General features: G+C 40.1%; 1 protein-coding gene across 1 annotated transcript; it reads left to right on the top strand.

The window, feature by feature from the left end:
* Positions 1-16562: 16562 nt before the first annotated feature.
* Positions 16563-17576, top strand: LOC117360337 (olfactory receptor 1019-like). Its single transcript, XM_033944033.1, has one exon. It carries the CDS (start codon positions 16563-16565, stop codon positions 17574-17576), a length of 1014 nt encoding a protein of 337 aa, XP_033799924.1.
* The last annotated feature ends 416 nt before the right edge of the window (positions 17577-17992 follow it).

Here is a 17992-nt window from a genome sequence, read left to right as displayed (position 1 = left end):
CCATCAGGTCCATGACCTGTCATGTTTACTTGATTTAGCCCTATAGCCCCCTTGTTTTTATCTTTACTCTTTCCATACTCTTATCTACCCTTATCTGTATCCCTCAATCCCCCTATCCTTCAGGAATCCATCCAATCCCTCTTTGAATCCCTGTAGCGTACTCTGCCCGACCACTTCCTCCAGGAGCGCGTTCCATGTGTCCACAACCCTCTGTGTGAAGAAGAACCTCCTGGCATTGGTTCCAAACTTGTCCCCTTCCAGTTTCTCTGAGTGCCCTCTTATGCTGAAAGGTCACTTGGACACACAAAGTCAGAGGCGTGAAGAAGTACAAGTTTTATTCACAGCATGCATGCTGGACCCCTGAGCTCCAAGCTGGCTCAGAAGTGCCGAAACCAGGAAGTTACAGAGATATTTATTCATTTTTCTGGCTATACAACTGAATTCTAGAAAAAGCTTTTCACGTGTTACTTTTCTTAACACTCATTGGTTCTAAGCTCACACTAGCAGGTCACTAGCAGGACACTTATCTAACTCATACAGTTAAATGTACAGAAGGGCAGGGTACATCATGGCTCAAACTCTTATCTATTCAGCTTACAATGTGGTAAGGTAGGGACATACATTTTAGGCAGATGAAGTCAATAGATTATACACTGTTTTCAGCTTCACGAGGGAGGACACATCCAACATCCCGGAACCAGAGGAAATAGAAAATGGAGATCAAGATAGCAAGCTGATCCAACTAGAGGTGAGCCAGGAGGATGTCCTCAGGCAGATAGACAAGCTAAAGAGCGACAAGTCGCCAGGTCCAGACAGCATCCACCCAAGGGTGCTCAAGGAATTAAGGAATGAAATAGCAGAGACACTTCAGCAAATATGCAACCTATCCCTAAAAACTGGAGAGATCCCGGAGGACTGGAAAATAGCTAATGTCACGCCCATCTTCAAGAAGGGTTCAAGGGGCGACCCGGGAAACTACAGGCCGGTGAGCCTCACATCGGTCCCGGGAAAGATGATGGAGGCACTGATTAAGGACGGCATCTGTGATCATATCGAAAAAAATGGACAGCTAAGGTCGAGCCAGCATGGGTTCTGCAAGGGTAGGTCGTGCCTCACAAATTTGTTATACTTCTTTGAGAGGGTAAATAGCCAGGTGGACAAAGGTGAACCCATAGACATAATTTACCTAGACTTTCAGAAAGCCTTCGATAAGGTACCACATGAGCGATTGCTCAGGAAACTATGGAATCATGGGGTGCGAGGGGAGGTCCACCGATGGATTAAAAACTGGCTGTCGGAGAGGAAGCAGAGGGTTGGTGTAAAGGGCCACTACTCGGACTGGCAAGGGGTCACGAGCGGGGTTCCTCAAGGGTCGGTGCTGGGACCGCTCCTGTTTAACATATTCATCGACGACCTGGAGGCGGGAACAAAATGTGAGGTCATCAAATTCGCTGATGATACCAAACTATTCAGCAGGGTTGAAACCACGGTAGATTGCGAGGATCTCCAAAGGGACCTTACGACACTGGAAGAATGGGCAAAAAAGTGGCAAATGAGCTTCAACGTGGGGAAGTGCAAGGTCATGCATGTAGGGAGAAGGAACCCGATGTTCACTTACAAAATGGGGGGAACAATGCTAGGGGTCAGTAAGCTGGAAAGAGACCTGGGAGTGATGGTAGACACGACATTGAAGGCGTCGGCACAGTGCGCCACAGCCTCGAGGAAAGCAAACCAAATGTTAGGTATCATTAAGAAGGGTATCTCGACCAGAACGAAGGAAGTCATCCTGCCACTGTACCGGGCTATGGTGCGCCCCCATCTGGAATACTGTGTACAGTACTGGTCACCGTACCTCAAAAAGGACATGGCAATGCTTGAGGGAGTCCAGAGAAGAGCAACTAAACTGATTAAGGGTATGGAAAACCTTACATACACTGACAGACTGAAAAGGCTGGGGCTGTTCTCCCTGGAGAAGCGGAGACTCAGAGGAGACATGATAGAGACCTTCAAGATCCTGAGGGGCATCGAAAAGGTTGACAAGGACAGATTTTTCAATTTGAAAGAAACCACAAAAACAAGGGGCCACTCAATGAAATTGAAGGGGGACAGGTTTAGAACAAACGCAAGGAAATTTTTTTTCACACAGAGGGTGGTGGACACATGGAACACCCTTCCGGAAGCCGTGATAGGAAATAGCACAGTACAGGGTTTCAAGGAAGACCTGGATAGGTTCCTGGAGGACAAAGGGATTGAGGGGTACAGATAAGAGCAGTGGAAGGTTTAGAGATAAATGTAGAGGTAGGTATAAAATTAGTCAGGGACTGCTGCTCAGGAAATATGCCTGATGGGCCGCCGCGTGAGCGGACCGCTGGGCGGGATGGACCTCTGGTCTGCCCTGGCGGAGGCGACTACTTATGTTCTTATGTTCTTATGTTCTATGTAGGCCAGAGCAATATTTTAAACAACAGTTAACTATTTCATGACCCTACATTCCCCGAAAGGTCACTTGGACACACAAAGTCAGAGGCGTGAAGAAGTACAAGTTTTATTCACAGCATGCATGCTGGACCCCTGAGCTCCAAGCTGGCTCAGAAGTGCCGAAACCAGGAAGTTACAGAGATATTTATTCATTTTTCTGGCTATACAACTGAATTCTAGAAAAAGCTTTTCACGTGTTACTTTTCTTAACACTCATTGGTTCTAAGCTCACACTAGCAGGTCACTAGCAGGACACTTATCTAACTCATACAGTTAAATGTACAGAAGGGCAGGGTACATCATGGCTCAAACTCTTATCTATTCAGCTTACAATGTGGTAAGGTAGGGACATACATTTTAGGCAGATGAAGTCAATAGATTATACACTGTTTTCAGCTATGTAGGCCAGAGCAATATTTTAAACAACAGTTAACTATTTCATGACCCTACATTCCCCCCTTTCAGGCTGGCGTACCTAAGGAGCCAAGCCTGACAAAATAAAGTTAGGGGTCAGGAAAGTCGGGGTCCCCAGTGGGTAAGGGACGATACTGGGAGAGTGCCAATGCAGCAGTGGAACGTTTGACAACAGAGTCCATAGTTCAGTGGAACAGCTTTATGGCTATGGGGACCATACAGGGCAGGCAGCAAAGGAGCAGAGAAGACAGGGCGGCAACCAGCAAGATGATATTCAATGCTGAACCAGAGGGCAACCAGGAGCTGAAGGTACCAGAGATCCAGTCTGCAGTAAGATCACGTCAGGGAACATGAGCCAGTTTGGTGATACGATCCACATCGTTCTCAATCACTTTACTCAAGTTCAAGGCAGCAGTTGGAGAGGTTGAATTTATCACAGACACAGCAGCTAGTAAATAGTCCAAAGCTAGACGATTCTGATAAATAGCAGTGCACATTTTAGCATTCGCTCTGCCAATGGTACTCAAAGCTCGGGAGGTCTCATTGGTTATCAGTTCAAGTACAGCTTATAGACAAATAATGCAGTTCAGCATATAGATTGGGGTCCGATAGCCCCAGGTGTCATCCTCGGTCCATGTGGCAGGTCCATAAGCAGCAATGATCCGTTCTGCAGGCCAGTCATCACCCCATTCACCTATTTTAAGGGAATTGGTGGAAGTAGACTGCTTTTGGCGACCTCTGGTGTTGAATACAGGGGCTCCCAGGTGTTCACCATCGGCCAGCGGTAACAAGAAGAAGCTGGGACGGATCATGCAAAGCACACATGTACCAGTCCATTAAGCAGGCAACCAAGAGTAGGCAAACGGATCACAGAGCCAATATCAACTATCAGGAGCTGACCATAATTCATAGAAAGTTCCATTAAGCAGTGTCTGAAGGGCTGAAGACAGTGGGAAGCAACAATGGAGGTTCACAAGGCCCATCGTGAAGGTCGTGGACCTGACGTAAAAGTGAGGGTCTGTGAAGTCAGGTTTAACATGTCCAGCTGCATTGCCTCCCATAGCCACTGTTCTCCCATACCAGTCCCTCCTCATACAAAATAATTGCTAACATTAAGAGTCTGACCTATAGTTTCAGCAAACTATATAAACAGATTTCTAGTGATTACAGGATATTAGTATCTACTTTCATAATTTCATAAAACTGGGAAACACCACAGAGTGATAGACAGGAGCACATGAGTGGGATACAATTCGGACATATACATCAGTACCTGGGTCTCACCTTTTACCATCAATATACAATGCCATGCAGTCTCTGGCCTTCTGGACTTGGACATTGGCATTCCAGTTATATGGGTCAGTGATAGTGAAAACCATGGGATTACAGTAGCCTGTAGTACACAAGGGGCCGGAGCTAGGACCTATAGTAAGGGAGGCAGACGGGGTATTCTTTCTCATAAAGGACAGACTCCACCATTAGTGAAGGTTTCCTCATAGGGGCAGTTCTTAAAGGCATCAGGTTATACAGACCTATATACTTAGCACATTTGGTATAATAACGCTGTCAATCTAGGGAGCCACACAAAACTGAATTAGGGGTAGTACCATGACCTTGAGAAACATCAAATAGCACACATGTATCACAATACAAAGACACCGGGTGAGTGGGGTCTACAATAAGAGTCTAGTTGATAAGTGGACCCTCAACATCATCAATGCAGATTTCCGCCCACTTTTAAACTTCATCACCAGTAGGTTGGAAACAGAAAATACCCTCAAATGTTTGACACTTTCTGTACTTAACTCTTTCATGCAAACAAACATCAGGCAAAGGGGCTGCACTTGTTAAGTACAAAATACAGAAGAAAGAAACATAAGTGAGGGCAACACAAATATCATATCTATATATACTAACATAGGAAGCTCATTTTTCTTTCAGGCACAACTTAGAAAACTTCAAACAGTTATACTCAAGACACTTGCTAAAGGCAGTGTGAACCACAGGCAGTCAATTAAACTCAAACACCTGCTAAGTACAGTGGTAAATATTCAGAACTTTTGAGGTCTTAGAAAGCTTCAGCTGAAGATCCGTGTTGTAGTGGAACCAAGTTTCATGTCCGGACACCTTGACAACTGTAAGAGAAGAAATTATTACAGTAAAAGGACCTATCCACCTAAGTTTCAGGGGATCTGACTTCCAAGTTTTAGCCATACTGTATTTACAGGGACATACCCATGGACTTGTGTAGCTATCGATAGTGGGGCCCTTTCCAGGACCCATTTGTGGAGCTCTTAAAGGGCTTTAGCTAAAGACTGGACCTGACTCTGGAGGATATCTGATCCCAGAGTAGCAAAGGAACCAGGATCTGGGTTCACAATGGGTGGTGGCCGGCCGGACATGAGCTCAAATGGGGCTTAGATGGGATGCATCTAATCTGAAAAAGAACAGAAGGCAGCAGGACAGGCCAGGACAGATTAGTTTCTTCAATTCATTTTGTGAGAAAGGTCTTAAGAGTTCTGTTTATTCTTTCGACCTGACCAGAGCTCTCAGGATGGTAAGCAGCATATAATTTCTATTCAATTTGGAGGGCCTGAGCAATTTGTTGGACAACATCGGCAATGAAAGCAGGGCCATTGTCACTGCCTATAAAAACAAGGAGATCAAGGCACGGAATTATTCAGGAGGTGTTTGGTTACGTCTCTGGCGCGTTCAGTGCAAGTAAGGAAGGCTTTGACCCATCTAGTCAGGGTGTCTGTGAAGACTAGGAAGTGACTGAGGGAACGGGAAATGGGCATGTGGGTAAAATCTACAGACAGAACCTGCATCGGATATGTTCCAATAGGTTGGTATCCAAGAGGTGGCAGTCATCTGATTGGGAATTTTATTCTAGAACCGACAACACACTGTCGGACCATATTCCGGACTAGCTGATCAAAGTGATTGATAAAGAAATGTCTCTTGAGAGTCAATTTTCATAGCGGGTTCTCCAGAGTGTGCCAGATCATGGCATCTTTTGACAATCGTGAGGGCCAGGTGTTGAGGAATAACTATGAGGGTGTTGTGCTTGCGTTTGAAGTATCAGTGTGTGGGTCTGGATTGGCACTTGAATTGGCGCATTTTGTATCCACCCCCCTTTCAGGACAGACTGGCCCAAAATAATGCATGCCCAAGTCTGTTCCTGAGAAGCGTACTGGGGTGTAAGGGAATCCAGAAAAGGAATGATTGTATACAGAGGAGCCGAAAGAGGGGGCAGAGACTGGCAGCTCGGGCTGTGCGGTCGGCAAGGGCATTGCCACGAGAGACAAGGTCCATCACGCGTCTGTAAGCATGGCAGTGCATAACAGAAACATGTGAGGGTAGTTGTACAGCCTCAAGAAGGTCAAGAATGAGGGGAGCATGATGGATCAGGCGGCCGGAGGCTATAATGAAACCTCGATGTTTCCAGATGGCCCTATGGGAATGCAAGTTAAGGAAAGCATATTTGGAGTCAGTATATATATATTGCAAGACTGAGAGGCAGAGTGGCGCAGGGCAAAAGTGAGGGCATAAAGCTCAGCTTCTTGGGCAGAAGGGCCAGAAGGCAGGGGCCTGAGTCAGAAGTTTTTGGAGGCAGCGAAAAGACCGCTCCTGAAGTTGGGTCCAGACAAAAGGGGCTGAGTCAGCGCCTTTGGTGGAATCATACAGAGGACGAGCAATAGTAGAGAAATCAGGGATCCAGATGGGACAGTATCCTGCAATACTGAGAAAGGTGCTCAGAGCCTTGCAGTTATCAGGGACAGGGAGACTACAGACAGCCTAGACCTCGGTGTAGGAAGGGACCTGGTACCCTTGGAGATTTGAAAGCCAAGGTAGGTGACACGAGGAAGGCATACTTGAAATCAATGTAAATATGGCCACAGGAAAATTTAAAAGGCAGACCCACTATCTGAAAGACTCAGATAAATAATAATAATAACAGTTTATATACCGCAATACCGTGAAGAGCTATGTGGTTTACAAAAGATTAGAGAAGGTACAAAATAATTGAACTTAAGATGTGTACTAACACATAAGAATTGTTCTCAATCCCTATTCTATATCAGGTTCCTACCCCAAAGAGCTGACTTATAAAATTAAGCTAAATGCAGTTCTGGATCCACCCACTAAGCAGGGTAGTCTGACACAAGCGCTCTCTAAAGCAGCAGTCCCTTCACTATCAGCTGACTGGCAAAAATATTTACTTCAATACAAAAGCATTCCTAAAAATTACATTGTTATAAGTAAACTTACAATTTTTATATACAGAAATACAAAACAAAGATTGGAATATACAGTAAAACTTTGGATTGCAAATAACTTGGTTTGCAAGTGTTCTATAAGACAAGCAATGATTAAATTTTAACTTGCTATACCAGCAACGTCTTGCAATACACATACATACAGTATAGAAGCATCACATTTTCACAACTGAGCCAATGGTTCCTCTCTATATGACGCTGCAGGAATGCAGTGACTGTTCCAAACGAGCAAGGGCTTGCAATACAAGTATGTATATTTTTGTACACTAGTGCCCTGGAATACAAGCATACTTCTGGAACAAATTATGCTCCCAAACCAAAGTTTTACTGTACTCACAAGTTTAAATATTGTTCATTTTTATTTTTTTTACAATCAACATGGGTCTCAGTAGAGACTTACTCCCCCTTCCTACAGAATTTCACAAAGGAGAGAGAGTTGCTTAAAGATCAAAGAGATCAAATTACAGATGTAGTCCTTTTCAGAACTTTTAAATTTAGACAAATAACTACTAAATTTGGACAAAGAACTTCTTTTTAGCATGGAATATAAGTTCCAGAAATCATATTTTTCGTTTATATGCATTTCTGAATATGCATATACATTTTATAACATAGCCAAAAACTTCAAATGCAAAACCACTTATCTGTTTCAGGAGAAACCACATTGGAAGTGCTACACACTTCATGGCCCTTATCAGCACAAAAGGAAAAGTACTCTCCTCTCATGCTGTGAACAACTGACAGTTTAAACTTCACTGATACATTTGAACAGACAGAAGTCATAAAGAACCCGGGATACTGCAGGACTTGGGAATCAGATGAAGGGAAGAATTTGGCAAGGTCTGAAGCAAGGGCAGTGCTGAATAGAGAGGGGCTAATTTTAAAGCCCTGGGGGTAGACGGGTCCAGGTTACTTAGGAGGTTTGTCCAGTGGAAGGGTTTTCCCATTGGAATGCAAAAATTGGCTGACTGGAAGAGGAACTGACAGCAAACGAATGCATAAAAACCTGACGAGTTATGTCCTCTTCCAGGGAGCCAGAGGGGGCCAGCCCACACCAAATATCGGCCATTCTAACTGGCACAGACAAATAAGGGTTGATTTGTTAAGTATAATCAAAGACAAATTCCTTTTTTAAAATTAGCTAACATATCAAGGGATCCCCACAGGTAGACAGACATCCCCCCATTGTGCAATGGAGGACAAAAACACTTCCCTGAATTCCTGGCCCTGCCCGTCTCCGGACAAGGGAAACGCAGTACTAACAGGTCCACACTCGCTTCGTCCTTGAGCATGGGGCATTGACGCCATTTGTGAAAGCTTCAGGTTTGAAAATAATTCTACATGCAAAATGACACCAGCGCAAGGTTTTAAAATTATAACCAGGATTTATTGAATTATTGGTTCTATTTTCCCATTATTAGATCAAAAGAATAGCATAATTGCTTACGTTGCGCTCATGGGAGATCATCATCGTGGCCAAAGACTGGCCTTCTCACAATGGTCTCGTCTTTCTATCTCATTACAGTCTATTATATAACTTTTGGTTTAGTGACATCATCAAGTTTGACGACCAATAACATTTCTATGGGTGGTCTCAAAGTTTAAACAAAGAAACATTCCTCCATGTTTAAAAGTTAGTCAAAGTTTCAGATGATTTCTGAATTAACATTAACATTCAAAAGAATTCACAATTATTAACATGGTAAATTCTCAGTCCTTCCATGCTGACAAGTTCTGAGCCTTAAAGGAGAAAAAAACTCCTAAGCTGACAGATTCAAATTGCACAGCCTTACACAGAAATCTTACTCAGGAGAAAAAGGGGGGTTAAATCCCCCTCTCCTCTTCCTGAAGCATGGGCTTTCAATGCCCCCCTTTTCCCTATTCTTGGGACTGACTCTAATCATTTCCAGATGTCGTACTCAAGAGTTTTTCTTAATGTTTCTGCTTATAAAAACCATTTATATAAACCATTTATATTTCCACAATCATATCATCACATATTACATCCATGGGCCCCAAACATTCATAATTTCATTCATATTTTGGCCATTCATACTTCATACATTTTATATCTCAGTTTGGAATATGGAGTTTTCCTAACTAGCCTGAGCACATCTGTTTTCAATTAGAACCACGAGGCTAAAGGCGGGAAGCTGAACAAAGAACAGAAACTATTCACTGGCACAAGATGCTGGCCTAAGACAGGACAGTTATAGTACATACAAAAGAACCTCCATGTAATCATGTAATCATGATTTCCACCATGATTTAGCTTCAACAGCAAAGTACACAAAAAACACCATTCTTTTCCTTATATTAATCTTTAGTGTGTTTTTTCTTCTGGCCTTAGCTACATTATATTTAAATTTTTATTCACCTGTTTTTCGTACGCTTCTATTTGGGCGCGGTCCTTAACTAACACAGATGTTTGTCTAACTAGAATTACCCAGAATCATACGAAATAACTGGCTTTTTGTAGAAAAAAAACTCCACAAAAAATACTGCACTTATCATGTCCTAACATCCATTCTCATTTCCGTCCCATAACCAGCACCCCCTGCTGGCCACGAGCCACTACTCAATCCCCTCTTGGATATTACTGAATTTATGAAGTAATATTCATAATTGAGCTCGTGGTCTTATCTGTGGCGCTGGGGTTCACTCAGGGTACGGTTCTTCTCATGGATCAGTGTGTGTCTGTGCAAGTATATTCTTTTAAATGCCAATTAGATAGCAAAAGCCAGAAAAATGTACTACCTAGGCTGCAACGGCAGGTGCCTAGAAGATCTTACCCAAAGCATACTTGAATTCTCTAGTGAGAATGCAAGCAAATCCCATCCACTATTCTAGATAAAACCCATCTAAGTGTACATTTATGTAAGTTGCTGTCTAAACCATATCATATAGGAAACTTACCATTCCAGTGGTAGTTAGACAGTGTCTGTTCTAGGTGCAAGTACAGTCCTAGAGCAGAGACGTCTGTTGTTTTATTCATAGAGGTATTCATGAAACTCCAGTACTTTTGAAGTTTAAAAGTCAGAAAATTTAGAGAAAGTATAGTTAAAGAAAAATAGAACCCTAGATTTCCCTAAGATAAAGAGAACCTCAGTATTACCTAATTTAATTAGTCCCTATGCTCAAAAGTGTTATGTTATAAAATCTTGGAATTAAATCAATAAAGTGTAAAATAATGCACAGTGTTAAGAAAACCCAAATATATGCTTAATATGGAAATGTACTCATGTGCAGATAATGCATGCACATCAGATATAAGTTTTCTTTTTCTGTGTGTGTTGCAGGAACTCATTTCTCAAATTTAAATTAAAATCATTAAAAGGACTGATGATATCAGCTGTTAAACCCAATTAAACAATATTGTGGCACTGTGTTACAGCTTAGAAGCTGCCACTGTGTATAGAAATAGTCATATGAAATAAAATTTAAAATACAGGATACACAAAATATTTTCTGAGAACAATGCATGAAGACAATGATAAAGAAAATACAGTTATTAATGCAATATCAGAATAAGTCTATGAAATTATGCAAAAGCATAATTAAAGTTCAGAAGCCTAATTCAAATGAAGTGATTTAAAGTAACATGGTTTAAGATAAAGTCTGTTTTTTCGTTCAAAAATTTTTTATATGAGTCCAGAAATGTCTTTTGCAAATAGTTTTAGCAACTTGTAAGGTCGGAGTCTCTAAATTAATTTCAGTGAAATTTAAATCATGGCTTTAAAAAGTTCATGCTGCAACATTTTCATAATTCAAGCTTGGCTTTTCTGTAATGAAAGGTAAGCACAGCTCATTAGTTGAAGACAAAGGAACACTGAAATTCCCGCCGAAAATTCAGCATCGGAATTTTTTCTCTGTGTTCTCCACAGCTCTAGTGGTGGTATGTGGTACTGCTGATCAGTGTAAATCCTGGAAGGAAAGCACATGTTCATTAACAAAAGAACAAAGAAAAAAGCACATAGCACGTTATCACGTTATCCCCTCTGCAAACTGTACTAATTCTTGTATTGCAGAGCCACAGTTTCTGTGTTGAATTGTTGAAAGGATTCAAAGAAGGTTCTTAACTGAAACACAAAACATACAGATTAAATAGACTTTTTTTCAGGGTCCTGTAGTACCAAAATATGGCTACAGGAAAATTTAAACATGCAGACACATTCTCTACATGGTAAAATTAGACTTTCTTTTTTTCTAACATCAGGGAATTATTCTCAATTCCATATTCTTTATTAGGTTCCTATCCTGAAGAGCTTACTTGTAAAAAGTAAACAAAATTTCAATTCCGAATTCATCCACTTAAATAAAAGTTTATTATAATTGTTCTTTTCTGTTAACCAAGTTAGCAAGCCCTTTGTTTCACATTTATTTCGATTTTCAAAAAAATATAGGTACTTAACCTCTACTTTTGTTAATCTTTTTATTTTAAACTTCCCAATTTAATTTTAAAATGCATTTAAATTTAATTACTCCCTAATCATACATTTCAGACAATGCACAAGTTTAAAAATACTTTATAAACCATGCAGGGGCACAAAAATTCATATTCAAAACTAATTTGAACCCTGAGATAAAAATATAAAGGCAGGGATTTTATTTTTCCCTTATGCACACTTGCCTGCTTTTAAGCATGGTATCTGTTTTTTGGAATAAATCTTTTTCTTTTCCACAAAATTATCCTTTCATTCCCAAGTCCAGCAGAATTCTTTTCTCTTCTCTCATCTTCCCTATCGAACTTCTCCATATCAGATCCCTTACAATCAAGGAATTAACATTTCACAAGCTTTCTTTCCACATTCCTGTACATTCGTTCTACAAACTATCTCCCTGCTTTGAAACAGCCAAACATTTAAACGATCTAGCTATTCAAATTTTCTTTTCCTTTTCAATTCACTTTCTCATTTAAATATCACTTTCCAATTCCTTCAGATCCTACAGTTCTGTTCTTCCAACATTCTAATAACCTTTTTAAAATATAAAGAAACAAGGGAAAAATTCAAGCTACATAACGTCTTTTTTTTTTTCTAGAATGCTTCTTATACAGAGCCCTTAGACTACAAACAGCTTCTGAAACTCTCCCAAAGTACCTCCATTGTTCCTAACACCGCAGATCTACACTACAAAAACAACATACACAAACTTTACGGAACTCTAAACAGCATGCTGGTAAAGTTTTATCAGAGAGAGACCACATTGAATCTTTTTTCTACTACATCGGAAACAAATTTAAGCCACGGATACATAAGATTCTCATGTCTTGCTAAACTACCAGTTCTCAATAAACCCTTTTAATATGCAAAACAGACTTGCTCCGAGATAAGCAAATACCTGTTGGAAATCTGTAGCCCTGAGACAAAGGACTCCATTGCTGCTATTCCCTCCCCCTCTTTCCTCACGTGATAGCTCTGTGGAAAGCATCGAGGGAGGAAAAAGGTGGGGGTGAAAATCCCCCATTTGCAGCCCGCTCTTTCAAACAAAGGAAACTGAAGGGAACGGGAAGCCATTAACTTTATTTTTCTTTTTCCAGAGACAAGAGAAAAAGTTAGGGCAGAGCAAAAAAGACTGAGAGACAGAACTGGAGTTTAGAAAGACAAAACTGAGAAACACAATTTCTTTTTTCTTTTCAAAGTAGTTACTTCAGATAGGCACTGAAAATGCACAGAGGGAGACAAAGAAAAGGGGGGGGGGGTGCCCTCAGCCCGTTTTTTCAAACAAAGAGACGGGTGAGGGAAACTTTTCAAAGTCAGATTAAAACAGACAGTTTTCTTTGTCACAGAGAGAAAGAGTTAGTTCAGAGACAAAACTTAGACACACAGCAGGAAAGAACAAATTTGTTTTTTTCTTCAAACTTAATAACGCATTTTCAAACAAGCAAAAACTTACGTTCACAGAGGAGACCTGCTCTCTACTGGGCACTTTTTTCTTCTTTCAGACGGGCACTGCTCAGTTTAAAAGCCAGATGGAAAAATGCCAGCACTGCAAGGTTTTTTCTTTCTTTTCACAAGCCATCTTTGCTGTTCCACTGGGCTGTTACATTCTTTCTGTGTTACTTTTATTTCTAATTTTTTCTTTTTTCTTTTTCCATTAATATTTAATTTCCACTAACTTCATATCATTATGTACAGATATATACAAGCAGCATGCTCAAATAATTTTTTTGTTTTTATTATTATTAATTAATTTTTTTTTTCTTTTTATTATTTTTAAATTTTTTTTTTTTTTTTTTAATTATTATTATTATTTTTTTTTTAAACAGGCGTAATACTCACAATTTTCCAGTTTTCCGGTCCCGTTTTATCTCTAATTTCCGCCATATTCCTGCGCAGCCAGTCAACCTGTGACCACCTTTTGTTACACAACCATGCGAAATCTCCAGAGCTCCTAGAGTTTCCATGAATAACCTATAAGCTTTTTCAAGACGTCAAATTAGCTAGTTCCCGGGTTTCGGCACCAATTGAGCATGGGGCATTGACGCCATTTGTGAAAGCTTCAGGTTTGAAAATAATTCTACATGCAAAATGACACCAGCGCAAGGTTTTAAAATTATAACCAGGATTTATTGAATTATTGGTTCTATTTTCCCATTATTAGATCAAAAGAATAGCATAATTGCTTACGTTGCGCTCATGGGAGATCATCATCGTGGCCAAAGACTGGCCTTCTCACAATGGTCTCGTCTTTCTATCTCATTACAGTCTATTATATAACTTTTGGTTTAGTGACATCATCAAGTTTGACGACCAATAACATTTCTATGGGTGGTCTCAAAGTTTAAACAAAGAAACATTCCTCCATGTTTAAAAGTTAGTCAAAGTTTCAGATGATTTCTGAATTAACATTAACATTCAAAAGAATTCACAATTATTAACATGGTAAATTCTCAGTCCTTCCATGCTGACAAGTTCTGAGCCTTAAAGGAGAAAAAAACTCCTAAGCTGACAGATTCAAATTGCACAGCCTTACACAGAAATCTTACTCAGGAGAAAAAGGGGGGTTAAATCCCCCTCTCCTCTTCCTGAAGCATGGGCTTTCAATGCCCCCCTTTTCCCTATTCTTGGGACTGACTCTAATCATTTCCAGATGTCGTACTCAAGAGTTTTTCTTAATGTTTCTGCTTATAAAAACCATTTATATAAACCATTTATATTTCCACAATCATATCATCACATATTACATCCATGGGCCCCAAACATTCATAATTTCATTCATATTTTGGCCATTCATACTTCATACATTTTATATCTCAGTTTGGAATATGGAGTTTTCCTAACTAGCCTGAGCACATCTGTTTTCAATTAGAACCACGAGGCTAAAGGCGGGAAGCTGAACAAAGAACAGAAACTATTCACTGGCACAAGATGCTGGCCTAAGACAGGACAGTTATAGTACATACAAAAGAACCTCCATGTAATCATGTAATCATGATTTCCACCATGATTTAGCTTCAACAGCAAAGTACACAAAAAACACCATTCTTTTCCTTATATTAATCTTTAGTGTGTTTTTTCTTCTGGCCTTAGCTACATTATATTTAAATTTTTATTCACCTGTTTTTCGTACGCTTCTATTTGGGCGCGGTCCTTAACTAACACAGATGTTTGTCTAACTAGAATTACCCAGAATCATACGAAATAACTGGCTTTTTGTAGAAAAAAAACTCCACAAAAAATACTGCACTTATCATGTCCTAACATCCATTCTCATTTCCGTCCCATAACCAGCACCCCCTGCTGGCCACGAGCCACTACTCATCCTCAAGGACGTCTCAGACACTCTCAAACACACAAAACACAACAGATTTCAGTTCAGTTACTCAACCAGAAAATAACAGTTCCTAGAATCCCTTTCCCACAACTTTTCAGCGACAGATCACGTGGCTTACTAGGCAGGAGACGAGAGACAGGATAGGGATGATCAATCCCCACTTACCAGATAGTGGCCACTCCAGGTACAGATACAGATACAGATTCTTGTACTTTAAACTGAGACTAGATAAGTCAGTTGAAGCGGTCCAACGTCCTGAGGTCTGCCAACCCCCCAAAAGGAAGGCAGCCGGCTAAGCAGACATATCAGCCGTAGGACCAGAAACAAGTGACCAATCGAGTAACCAGTGGTCAAGAGACCTTCAAGTCCCTGTTCGGAAGCCAAATGAAAGGTCACTTGGACACACAAAGTCAGAGGCGTGAAGAAGTACAAGTTTTATTCACAGCATGCATGCTGGACCCCTGAGCTCCAAGCTGGCTCAGAAGTGCCGAAACCAGGAAGTTACAGAGATATTTATTCATTTTTCTGGCTATACAACTGAATTCTAGAAAAAGCTTTTCACGTGTTACTTTTCTTAACACTCATTGGTTCTAAGCTCACACTAGCAGGTCACTAGCAGGACACTTATCTAACTCATACAGTTAAATGTACAGAAGGGCAGGGTACATCATGGCTCAAACTCTTATCTATTCAGCTTACAATGTGGTAAGGTAGGGACATACATTTTAGGCAGATGAAGTCAATAGATTATACACTGTTTTCAGCTATGTAGGCCAGAGCAATATTTTAAACAACAGTTAACTATTTCATGACCCTACAATGCCTGTGGTTCCCCGTAGTTTGAAGAATCTATCCTTGTCTACCTTCTCCATGCCCCTCAAGTTTTTAGCTGTTTTCTAAAATGTCTGTAAGAAACAGCTGTGAGCAACAATAATCGAAATTCTTTTTCATGAGAAGCTGCCTGAGATGCTAAAGAGTGATTTATTAATTTCTTGCTTTTACAACCTTTTACAGAAGGGAAATTGAACAGAGCATGAGTTTTTCTACTGCAATTGTGCATAGCTATGGAAAACTATTAGCCAGATAAGTAGGGGCTGCACCATATAAAACCTTGTAACAAAAAAACAGACCAACTTGAACAATACCCGAGCTTCCATAGGCAACCAATGCAATTCGCAATAAAATAACGTAACATCATCGTATTTCTTCAGTCTGTAAATCAATCTAACTGCTGTGTTCTGTATCAATAATAATCTCAATAATTCCTTCTTAAACAGGTCTAGCTGAAAACATCTAAGTTCTGACTAGGACATTTTAGAAAATCTTCGATTATAGCTGCAGGATATCCAAGTTAAGCCCTCCCAAATCCTACCTTTATCATGCCCATAACATGACTCTTAACACACCCATTCAAACTCTAGTTGCACAGTGGACCAAAGATCCTGCCAGAAATCCAGGAAATCTTTTTATTATCTGCACTAGGATGTCCCGGTGAAAAGGATGTCCAAGTGGCAACTTTTGGATGTTTTAAAGTTTTGATTATGAACCTCTTATGTTTTAGTATATATTTTGTTTTGTCTACTTTTGTTCCAACAGCTAAACAACATTGAAAGAATGGAAAAGACAAATCACTCAAAAGTGACAGAATTCATCATTCTGGGATTCTCTGAGCTTCCTGAGATGCAGTTCTTTCTTTTCATTGTGTTTTTTATTATTTATATGCTGTCCTTGACAGGGAACCTTCTTATTATAATCACAGTTTGCTCTGATTCCCATCTGCACAGCCCTATGTTCTTCTTCCTCATCAACTTGTCCTTCCTCGAAATCTGTTATGTGACTGTCACGATGCCCAAATTATTAGCAGTGCTCATAGCACAGAATAAGACCATTTCTTTTATGCAGTGTATGATACAGATGTACCTGTTCTTCACCTTTACAAATACTGAGTTCTACCTCCTCACTGCCATGGCCTATGATCGCTATGTTGCCATCTGCAGACCCTTGCATTACACAGTCATCATGAACAAGAAAGTCTGCATTATTCTAGCCGCTGTTTCATGGACAATTGCATTTCTAAATCCAGTCTCTCATGTTACTATAATATCACAGTCATCTTTCTGTAGTTCTAATGAAATCAACCATTTCTTCTGTGACATCACAGCATTGATGATTCTGTCATGTTCAGGGAGCTCTCTCATTGAAACTGTAAATTATATTGCAGGTCCATTTCTAGATTTTACCCCATTTCTATTAACAATTATATCATATGCATACATTATTTCTGCTGTATTAAACATTCGCTCTGCGAAAAGTAGACAAAAAACCTTTTCTACCTGTTCCTCTCATCTCACAGTTGTTCTATTATTTTATGGGACCTCTTTTGCTGTGTATCTGAGACCTCAGTCTGATTACTCCATGGGTCTTAACAAACTGCTTACTGTAGTATATATCACTGTAATTCCACTGTTCAACCCCTTGATTTACAGCCTGAGAAATAAGGAATTGATAAGAAGTTTACAGAAAGTAATCAGAAAAGTGCAAAACTGTTTTATCCCCAGAATTAATAAAATGCTGCACACCATGTATGATGGCAAAATCTCAACAATGAGTAAACAGTATAGGAGTTAATTTTATAATGTGGTGTCTAAATGAGATGTCAGAAAAGCCACTTGATGTAGGCATATTTTACAAAGGTAACTATGCATCTCATAAAAACAGGCCCTTTCAATGATGTCTGATTTCATACAAATTCTCTTTTTCAAATTATATTGATAAATGTGAAAAGGTTTGTATACACTCTGGGCCCTTTTTGCAAAGCTGTGGTAGTGAGTACCAGTGCAGCAAATCTGGTTAAGCCAATAGCAATTGAATGGGCTATGTCACTTTTGCCACACGGGAATCACTACCGTGGTGTTGTAAAATGGGCTTCTATAAGTGTACATTCATATTTCATTAATGATATATGTACCTACATTGTGGAAAATTATTATTATTTTTTTGTTCAAGAATTTATACACTGCCTATAACATAAGCAGCTTCCTATA

Source organism: Geotrypetes seraphini, chromosome 5 (assembly GCF_902459505.1).
Source record: "Geotrypetes seraphini chromosome 5, aGeoSer1.1, whole genome shotgun sequence".
Lineage (NCBI taxonomy): Eukaryota > Metazoa > Chordata > Amphibia > Gymnophiona > Dermophiidae > Geotrypetes > Geotrypetes seraphini.
The sequence above is the reverse complement of the archived record's forward strand: the minus strand, read 5'-3'. Positions and strand labels throughout refer to the sequence as shown.

Excerpts from the sequence above, each read along its gene's own strand:
- LOC117360337 (XM_033944033.1), top strand. The coding sequence starts at position 16,563 with ATGGAAAAGACAAATCACTCAAAAGTGACAGAATTCATCATTCTGGGA.